Source organism: Rhinolophus sinicus, chromosome 14, assembly GCF_057876585.1.
Source record: "Rhinolophus sinicus isolate RSI-liver-muscle chromosome 14, RSI-T2T, whole genome shotgun sequence".
Taxonomy (NCBI): domain Eukaryota; kingdom Metazoa; phylum Chordata; class Mammalia; order Chiroptera; family Rhinolophidae; genus Rhinolophus; species Rhinolophus sinicus.
The window spans coordinates 188,873,895-188,883,822 of NC_142514.1; the positions used below are offsets into that span (position 1 = coordinate 188,873,895).

General features: G+C 57.4%; 1 protein-coding gene across 1 annotated transcript; it reads right to left on the reverse strand.

Annotated features, from left to right (window-relative positions):
- Window positions 1-93: 93 nt before the first annotated feature.
- On the reverse strand, window positions 94-9,037 carry SCGB1C1 (secretoglobin family 1C member 1). The gene is made up of 6 exons (XM_088789848.1): window positions 6,692-9,037; window positions 5,117-5,282; window positions 2,702-2,790; window positions 1,756-1,867; window positions 1,012-1,211; window positions 94-694 (listed from the first exon to the last, which is right to left on the reverse strand). Exons 4-6 carry the CDS (start codon window positions 1,808-1,810, stop codon window positions 662-664), a joined length of 288 nt encoding a protein of 95 aa, XP_088645974.1. The 5' UTR covers window positions 1,811-1,867; window positions 2,702-2,790; window positions 5,117-5,282; window positions 6,692-9,037; the 3' UTR covers window positions 94-661.
- Window positions 9,038-9,928: the final 891 nt, after the last annotated feature.

The following is a 9,928-nucleotide window of genomic DNA, read 5'->3' on the forward strand; positions in this document are numbered from 1 at the left end:
ATGTTCTGCGGGTTAGGTGTCCTGGGATCCAGGGTGCGGGTGGGTGGGCAGGTTGGGAGTGGGAGCTGCTGCTTCCTGTAGGACCTTCCGAGACCCTGCTCTGTCCTGTGCACCATGGGTGGGCCAGTCCTGACTCAGTCCTTGTTTCTCGACTCCGCCAGGGTCCCTTTGGGGTCGGGCTGGGCTGTCTTCCTGGCAGACTCTCCCTTGGGTGAGGTTGGGGACACTGCTGTCAGCCCCTGGCCCCGTGCCATGTGTATTTTGTGTGTATGTACCATCGGGGAATGGGGCGCCCCACCGCCGGTCACCCAGCTGGGCCACTTCCTGTTGCAGGCGCTTCTGCCTCCCTGCCTCCCACCCCAGGCTGTGGACTTTCCCCATCTGTCCTGCTCTGCCCAGCTGCCTGCTCAGGCGTCAGAAAGATTTCCCAAGGGGGTATGCCCACTGAATCAGGTGCGAATCTGTGCTTTATGCGTGTGACCTTGTGCTTGTGTGTGTAGTCGAGTTGGGGAGAGACGAGCCAGACCCTGAGATGCAGGAGGCTTTATTAAGTGAAGGGCTTGCGGATCAATTCATACGTGGGCAGTGGCCAGGGGATGACATGGCCATGGCGGCTTGTGTAGCTGGTCCTGCGGCTGCTGGTAGCCACGTCTGGGGTCCACTAGGCACCATCCTCACTACCAAGCACTTGCACCTGGAAAGCAGACACGGGTGGGACAGGGGCTGGGGTCCCACCCGGTGATCCCTGCAGAGTCACAGCTCCATCAGGTAACAGTCCCAGGGTAGCCTCTGGGGGATGGTGGGCCCTGGGGAAGCAGTGTGTACACCTGTGTTTGTGTGTGCGTGTGCACTTGTGTGCATGAGCACGCATGTATGTATGTGGACGGGTCTGAGGGCTGCTCTGCAGGCAGTGAGGCCTGGTGTGCACATCTGCTGTCTGAGGGAGGTTAGGGTGTCTGTGGGAGCAGGGCTGCCGCCCTCAGGGAGGAGGTGCCCCGCCGGCCACCGTACCAGCAGCTTGACCATCTCTGCCTTGTGCATGGGCTGCAGGCCGTCTATGCAGGACTTGAGCTCGGCCAGAGCTTCCTTGGCGCCTGCGTTGACGTTGTACTTGCCCAGGGGGCCCTCATAGAGCTCCTCTGTGGACCCCACAAGCAGCGTTTGTAGGAAGTCCATGAAAATCTCATTGTTGTCCTCTCCTGTGGCCAGACCTGTACCGTGGGGGCAAGACGTCACCAGGAAGGGGGTATGTACTCCTACCCCAGCCCCAGACCTCCCCAGGTCTCCAACTTAGTGGTCTCTAGACTTTCCCCATCAATGCCCAGCTCACCCGCCCCAAGTAACCCCATCGTTATAGCACCTCCGCTGCCCCAGGTGCCTCCACGGTTACCCCGCCTCAGCTGCCCACCGACCCCTCCCATCGCCCTTAACCTCAGCTGCCTTTCTTTGCTCCAGCTTCCCTGGCATCACGGGGAAGGAAAGTCAAGTCCCTGCCCAGGGAATTTCCCCTCCATGTGAGGTTGGCTGGCCTGGGGTTGGGTCAGGCTGGGCTAGAGACACTGGGCTTGGTGGTGACGCTGGGGCTAGGGTGGGTACCGGAGTGAGCCGGGGCCGACTTGTTTGCTCACATCCGTGTTCTGTGAGTGAGGAGGGTTGGGTGCCTGGGAAGGTGGCACCAGCCACAGAGAGTGGCACACAGGTCCTTGCCGACCCCCCAGGCAGAAGGTCTGGAAGCGCATGGGGGCTCAGACTCACCGCAGGTGCAGAGCAAGGCGAGGGCTGCCAGCAGCAAGGCACTGCTCCCCGTCATGACCAGGTTCCTTGTGAGCTGCCTCCACCTGCCGGCTTTATGCCTCCTGGGCAGCACCTGGAGGGGCAGGCCCACCTGCCCATCAGGACCTGGCCAGTGAGAGCACAGGCAGGTCTGCCGAGGGTGTGTCCTTATCTCAACCCCCCCGCCCAGCAGGTATCGAGGTGCTGGGGGTGCTGTGTGAGGGGCAGTTGGCCAACAGCTCTTGGGTGAGTGGACTAGGTGAGGACCATGTGAGCCTGGTCAGTAAGAAGGGCAGGGGGCTGCGGTGCTGAGGGCCTCTGTCCACGCTGGGCTGTGGTTGCGAGCGGCGGGCTCTGGGGCCAGCATCCAGCTCGGAGCCCAGGGACTCAGGCTGCAGGGCTCCGCTGGGGCAGGTGTGGCAGCGGGTGTGGGGTGAGGGGTTTCCTTCGGCCTGTGGATCTGGCTGCTGGGAGACGGGCCCAGGGCTGCCAGAGGTCTCAAGTGGCAGCAGTGTCCCTGGGATAGAAGGTGGGCCTGAGAGGGCCTGAGGGGTGGATCAGGGCCATCCCTGAGGCCTGGCAGGGTCACCATGTCACTTCAGGAAGTGAAGAGGGGCCACAGCCTGAGACCTACCTTCCTTTTGTGGCCAGCACAGCCAGGCAAGGGTAGGGTCTGGGGGAGACCGACTGTCACAGCCCTGTTCTAATGGAGCAAGGGGACATCTGAGCCCTCAAACAGACATTCCTGAGTCTGGAGTTCCGGCCTTGCCTCCTGTCCCCTGCTGCCATCTGGTGGCTGCTGGCAGCCTAGGGAACTGGGACGTCCTGCTCACCCTTGGGGACCCAGGAGCTCAGCCGTCCCGTCATTCAGCACTGACGTGCACCTCCCCCACACAAGTCGCCATGTCCCTTGTCACCCTGCCCTCACCTTGCTCCACCTGGTCCTGAGTCTGTCACAGACCCCAGACCCTTGGCCTGTGCCTTCCTGAACACAGAGCTTGTCACCCACGCTGGCACCTGTGTATAACAAGGAAACAAGGAAGCTAACATGAAATGGAACCAAAGATGACATCACCTCCTTCCACACAAGACTCCAAGAAAAAAAGAATGTGATGAGGTCATTGTGACAAAACAATGTGGCTGCACGGGCGGGACCACAGGGCCAGTCTGAGCCTATTTGGCAAAGTCCCTGGGGCTCCCGCTCTGACGGCCCCTCAGCTCCTCTGACTCCGCGGCTCTGTCCTCAATGGCTGCTGCTCTGTCCCCAGTAGCCCACAGCGACCAGACATCTGTCATTCCTCCCCTACAGAGGATGCCTACCCTCAGGGCCGGATCCAGTGGAAAACGTGAGCCCAGCCCTCGCTGCCCACCTTGACTTTGGAACACTGGCGACACAGGGCTGGACTGGGCGCCCCTTTGCTGCACTGGGCTTGTGGGTTCCCTTCTCCTCAAACCCCGGCTCCCGAGGCACATGCATTGGATGCTGCTCCTGCAGCCATCCTGGCCTGTCAGCTGCAGAAGCCCACGTCCTGTCACAGCGCCTGTCACAGCGCCTGTCACAGTGCCTGAGGATCTGAGCGCCAACGTGCTCACCACTGCAGCTGCCATTCTTGGTGACATCATGTCGCCCTCGGCCCCTGCCCCCCACCTCTGGGTCAGCCACAGTCAAGGCTAAGCCACACAACAGCTGACAGGCGCACTCCCTGTAACCCCCGATTTCAGGGGCCCCTGCCTCCGGTCACGTCCTCTGTCTCAGCTCACTGCCTCTGGTGCGGGTCCAGCAGCTACTCGGGTGCGTGGCCGACCCCACCATCCTCACCAGCTTCCTGACTGCCTGGCCTGGATTCACCATGACAACCACTGCCCAGCTCACACTCGCAGCCTCTGCCCTCCTGCCGTCACCGGACACTAGATGTCCCCACCTCTTCCTCACCACCTGCCAGCTCGGTGGGATGTACCAACCTCATCTTGGGCAGGTCCTTATGCTGCCATGACTCTAGATGCCCATGGCAACTTGTCACCCTGCCCTCCTGTCTTACCTCTGGGCCTCGGCTCCCAGCTCCCTGAGAAACTAGTTTTCAGAAGAAATACACACACGCCCATCACCAAAGCTACCAGCCACCTGTTTCCAGGCACATACTTGGTGTTCCCTCGTGTGGTGAGGCAGGACCCTTCATGCATCCCAACAGCAGCCCTCCTGTCACTCGTCCCACAGAGGCCTTTGTCGCCTCTTTCTGCAACATTGGGCTTTATCTCCACTGCCTTGTTCTTAGGAGCACCTAATCCTGCTGCACAGCACCCATCTTCAAGCAAATGCAGCCCAAGCGCCGTCCCCCCATGGTGCTGGGCCCTCAAGGAGGCCCCCGGCCCCCTCAGGTCAGGTGTGGCTGCTGGGGGCCACAGTGAACCCCGTATCCCTCAGCTTTCTAGGATGCATGTTCTTTTGATGGAAAACTACGGTCCAAACGTTCTATGGAAACCCGCACATTTTGTGGATCTGCAGGGTGTTTGGTTGTAATTCTCACAGCCATGCACATCACGAGATCACATTTGCTAACTTGTGGGATTCACTAGCGCAATCGGCACTCTTCCTCTCGTTTGGAACATTTGTTGGTGCCCACAGCCTTCTGCGCCCAAAGGGAAAGCCGGGTGTGGTTCTTGCAGGGACATATGAGGAAGGTATCACACTGTCTGGTCATGTTGTCAGTGAGCTGGCACCAAAGTGGCTTCTTTTGTAAGAGTTCATGCTGTGTCAACATTCTTTGCAGGACCCTCCTCCCTGCCCCACAACCGTTCTTGGCAAAGACTGAAACTCAAGGAACCTGGGCCAATGGGTAACAGCCAGAGCGGGCACTCCTTCCTGGATTTGCCGGTGGAAGTGGGGTTTCCCAAAACGACACCTTGCAGGTGAACCCCTGCTCTAGCCCGGGGAGCTCAGCCTGCCCTTGGCCCTGCCCACCCAGAGGACAGGGGGTCCGTGCCCTCTGCCCGAGACTCACTGAGCAACTCTGTCCACCTTGTATGCAGCATCTATGTACGTTCGCCCTGCAGGGACGGCTGCACTCAGGAGGCGTTCCTTCCCTGAGATCTGTGCTTCCTGCTAGAAGGCACTGGCCAGGCCCTGTGGGGCAGTTCAGCGTGAACAGAGGCAGGGACCCGGCTGACTGCTGAGTGCCCTAAGCATATGTTCATTGTTGGGAGTCTGAACACTGACCACAGGGGCCGGTCTGTGCTATGTAAATGCAGGAATCCGCTGACCCTGGGGGCAGAACCGCACCCACATGTCCTGTGGGGCACAGCTCTGGTCCCCTGGCCACCTGGTGACCCCACCCCCCAGCCTGACCTGCACCAGCGCTGTGAAGCGCTGCTTGTCCGAGGGGGGGCTCCCCCGGCTTCCCGGATACTCCCAGTCAAGGTCGAGGCCATCAAAGTTGTGTTTACGCAGAAATGCGATGGCTGAGTTGACAAAGGTCTGACGGTTGTTGGCTGTGGCCACCATGTCTGTGAACCTGCGGGGTGACGAAGGGCAGTATGGGCCTGCCTTGCAGTGGACAGTGTCTCTCCTGGGAGGCCAGTGAGAAACTACTCAGAATATTGGTGCTCGGGTGTCCAGGCCAGAAGGACGCTTGGGGGGGAGAGGGCCTGGCTAAGGAAAGGGGACACTCTAGAAGTGTGTCCATCTCCCAAACATTGAGTGGCCAGGAGCCGACAATCAGCGCAGGCTGTCACCCAGCACTGGAGCTTAAGGAAGTAGAGGACTCTGCTTCTAAGAGGAAGAGGAAGAGGAAGAGGAGGAGGAGGAGGAGGAGGAATAGGAAGAAGGAAGAGAAGGAAGAGGAGGAGGAGGAGGAGGAGGAGGGGGAGGAGGAGGAGGAGGGGGAGGAGGAGGAGGAAGAGGAGGAGGAAGAGAAGGAAGAGAAGGAAGAGAAGGAGGGGGAGGAGGGGGAGGGGGAGGAGGGGGAGGGGGAGGAGGGGGAGGGGGAGGAGGGGGAGGGGGGAGGAGGGGGAGGGGGGAGGAGGAGGAGGGGGAGGAGGAGGAGGAGGGGGAGGAGGAAGGCAGCAGGTGAGTCGGGGGCGGCTCTTCTGGTTCCCTGGTGGGTTAACCTGGTCCCTTTCTTCTAACTCCCATCTGTGGAGGGCTCTGCACTCTGGCTGTTTCTGGTCAGAGCTCTTGGAAATCCCCAAGCTGCCCCAGGAACCAGCCCCACACCCCCTTCCTCCGTGTCCCTCTAAGAAGTCCCTGGATTTCTTGGGGTTCTTGAGGTTGTTATAGATTGCTTCCATTTTAATGTATTTTAAATTAGTTTTTAAATGAATAGCAGCAATTCTTAAGTGGGGTCCTTATGCCTGGGAACCCCGGAACTAAGAACCCCTCGTATATAAGCAGTATTTGAGGAAGGCGATTCATAAATTTCATCAGGTTCTCAACAGGGCTCGTAAGCCAGAAAAGTTTTAGAAATATTGGTTTAGAGTTTTTAGAACCATACATTCTGGATTTTCTAGGAAAAACCTAGGTCCAAATAACCCATTCTATTATCTCCACAAATCATCAAAATGTCCTAGAAATGTCAGTATTTTGACTTTCAAGCTTAATCCGCAGACTGCTTTTGACACGCAGAAGTGGAAGGAAAATTCTCAGACAAGATATCCTTCTGGAGCTCAAAAGTGTACACACTGGACGTTGCCTGGGATTAGGTGGGGCCCTCCCTCCACCCATTCCACGGAGGAAGAGCCTGGGCCTGGAAAGAGGCCAGAGTCTCTGTGCTGCCCTCAGACCAGGTGCTCCTGGCACGACGGGGGCTGCGCCCAGCCCTCCCCTGAGGAACCCAGAAGGAAGGCCGGCCCCAGAATGCAGGCCCCTCTCCCGCTCCCCCTCAGCCTGGCCTGATCCCCTGGCCAGGCGCTCTGGTCAGCTCACTTCTGAGTGCCGAAGTTCCAGCCTCCGATGGCCAGCAGTGTCTTCAGCTTGGGATTCCTGGAAAAGGCAAGAGGAAGGTCAGAATTTACCCAGCCAGCCCCGGGGCTCACCTCACTCACTGGGAGAGCGGGCTGGGGACACCCTGGCGGGGTGCGGGTGGGTGGGGTTGTGAAGCCCCTATGCCCAGAGCCTGCGCTGGGTCAGCTCTAGATTGGGAAGGAACTGGCACAGCCTGCCTTAGAGGACATCCGCTGGCTGAGGGGAGTGCAAACCGAGTTCAGGAAGCGAGAGATTTGGGCAGATCCTCAGGGAGGTCTTGCCGCGTGGTGAGGGCCGTCCAGCTGACGGATGGTGGATTTCAGGGGGAAGGGCACTCATTCCCGGCAGAGGGAAACCATTTCGTATTCCAGATCCCACTGAGACCTAAAGTGGGCTCCTTCCCGAGTGCCTGTGACCCTTACCTCTCCCATATACGCACTGGAAAGCCCAGAGAGAGAGGTGATGAAACTTGCTCAGAAGCCACACAGCAGGTGTTGGGGTGGCTACATCAGAACCCCACAGACTGGGTGGCTTATAAGCAACAAGATTTATTTCTCACAGTTCTGGGGGGTGGGAAGTCCAAGATCAAGGTGTATCTGGTGAAGTCAGCTTCCTCACTGTCCCCCCACCCCATTCCCGTTTCCACTGTCACGTCACATGGCAGGAAGGGCGATGGAGCTTTCACAGATCTTTTATAAAAGCACTGATTTCATTCCTTCGAGGTCTCCATCCTCATGATCCAGTCCCAACAGCCCCACTTCCTAATACATCACAGTGGGCGTTAGTTTCCACCATATGAATTTGGGGGGGACACAGACATCCAGTCCGTAGCAGGGAGGAGCTGCTTCCAAGCTTGTTGGCGTGGTTGCCGGCAGGATTGGACTCCTCAGGTGTCATTAGACTGAGGACCTCAGTTCCACCAGAGCTGTGGGCAGTAGGCTCCCCGTGTCCCCTGGCCACACGGGCCTTTCCATGGGGCAGGTCATTACAGGAGCAGTGTCCCTCCTAAAGGTAGAGGACTGGACAGAAACCAGGTTCCCCTGGGAGAGTCTGAGGCCCTGACCTGTCAGGTCCAAACCCACGCTGAAACTTGCCTCTTGCAAGTATTAATTTATGTCTACCATGTAAAAAAATATTCGTTTATTATACCTCAGTGTGGCCAGTCCCTTGTCATCACAAAAGTCCTGGCTGACACAACAGAATCAATGAACCCTGAGACTCCGTCTGCACGGTGTCCTCACTGGGCGGGGGGATGGCTAGGGGACATGAGGACACTGGGTGCTGCACAGCTCTGTCCCGGGAGAGGGAACCCCAGAACAGTGAGAGGAGAACCAGCAGAGGCGGACTCCCAGGTGGCTATTTGACCTGTTTGTGTTACCTCATGTTAGGGTCCATTTTGCTAATGTGTATTTTTACTAGGAAATCACCCACTGAATACAATAGGTTCATTTTATTTCAGTTTAAGTTTCTCCTCTCTTTCTATAATTGTTACAATCAACAAACAAATGCTGATGCATTATTATTCACTAAAGTCTGTATTTTATTCAGGTTTCCGCACTCAGGCTCGGTCTCAGTGCTGGCACGTCTATCTGTTAAAGCTGACACCAGACAGCTTAATGCTGACAGTTGGGGTACCTGGTGAGTGAATTGGGGTGTTATGATAGGAAATGATACCAGGAGAACATGAGGCCTGATAAAGTCTCAACACTGTGCTGATGATAGAGACTTTACTCTCTAGCCCAAGTAAAGCTGTTGGTAGTTGTAGGCACAGGAAGTAACAGAATTAGATCCCTAACTTAGAAACATCAAGCTGGTCACAGTGTGCAGGTTGCACTGGACGAGAGAGGGACGGTAGCAGGGAGACCAGTGAGAAGATCTGTGAGAGGCGCTCTGGCCTGAGCTGAGACATGGGCCTTGAATTTGGAGATGAGCGGGGTTGTGAAGACCAGGGAGGGGCTGTGGCGAGCGCTGCCCTGAGGATGAAGCTGGCACAGATGCCAGAGTCAGCACTCAGGACTGTGGCTGTGTGGACACCAACAGGAGAGCTCATTCTGCCACCAGGAGACTCTGCTAAACGCTTGATCCTTCCAGCCCTTGGAGGTAGAGAAAGGACTGGGAAGGGAAGAGGGAGGGGAGTGAGGGTCCATCACCTGTGGGGCAGGACTGACCTGCCTCACCTCACTGACCTCACAGCCACCTGAGAGGGAGCGGTTATCCCAGGTGAGGAGGCTGACTTTCCATGTCTTTGTCTGAAGTCACACAGCTAGTACTTGGAGGAGACGGAAGCCAGCTCTGCGCCTGTCTGAGGCTCAGGCAACGCCCCCCCCCCCCCCCCCCCCCCCCCCCGCCCATAAGGAAAGTGTCACCCCAGACTCCATTCTGAGCAGCCAGGAAGCTCTTGTCAGTTGTGACCTCAGAGGAAGGGAAGATGGGGAGAAGCAGACCGGTGCTCGGGCCTGAGGAGGAAGAGATTTTCAAAGGCCAGAGCACAGGACTCCCCCATCACATAGCTGACGGGGAGTCGTTGTCATAGGATCTGGTGCGGCTTGTGCTCCTGTGAAGGGCCAGGCCACCACCTCACTCCCCACTGCCTGCCCTGGTCCCACCACACAACCTGCTTGGGTGAGTGCAAGGCAAGCTGGACCATTAGGTCATGTGCAGATTTTCTTCAAATGGAATGACCAAGATTCCACCCAACGTTGCCAGGACTGTTTGGATCACTGTTTGTCCAGGATCCTGTGTGGAAGCTCTAAGGGCCCATGTTGGGCAATTTCAGCCTCGGTTCTGGGCTCAGAACTGTGTTAGAATCAGTCTTCATTTTAACCATCTGTGAAATGGAGATAGTAATCGTCTTGCCGCATCTGGAAAATCGGAGCAGTGGGTGAGAGGAGGCCTGTGAAGGGCCTGGAACTGGATTTATTTCTCAACGAGCTTATTCCCAGGGGCCTGGAGTCTCACAGTGAACAAGGAAAGTTATTCTCTGCTGCCATCTCATGTGCATCTTGGCAATAACACCTGAGTGGAGGTCAGGATAAGCTCTTTTTTCCAAAGGCTTCTGAGCCAAGGTGTCAGACCCAGGGCTGTGCCCCAGGTGCAGTCATCTGTGCCCTGGAAGCTGCCTGCTGGAATGTGGAGTCCCTGAGTTGAAAGCCGGCACAGGGCTTGGCATACCTGAATTGTACCTGCCTACCTGTCTCT

What these genes read in the sequence shown, in the direction of transcription:
- SCGB1C1 (XM_088789848.1), bottom strand. Translation starts at nt 1,810, where the DNA reads ATGACGGGGAGCAGTGCCTTGCTGCTGGCAGCCCTCGCCTTGCTCTGC. An exon ending in CGCCTTGCTCTGCACCTGCG is followed by an intron (nt 1,212 to 1,755) that starts GTGAGTCTGAGC and finishes CCCACGGTACAG; the next exon opens with GTCTGGCCACAGGAGAGGAC. An exon ending in CAGAGATGGTCAAGCTGCTG is followed by an intron (nt 695 to 1,011) that starts GTACGGTGGCCG and finishes TCTGCTTTCCAG; the next exon opens with GTGCAAGTGCTTGGTAGTGA.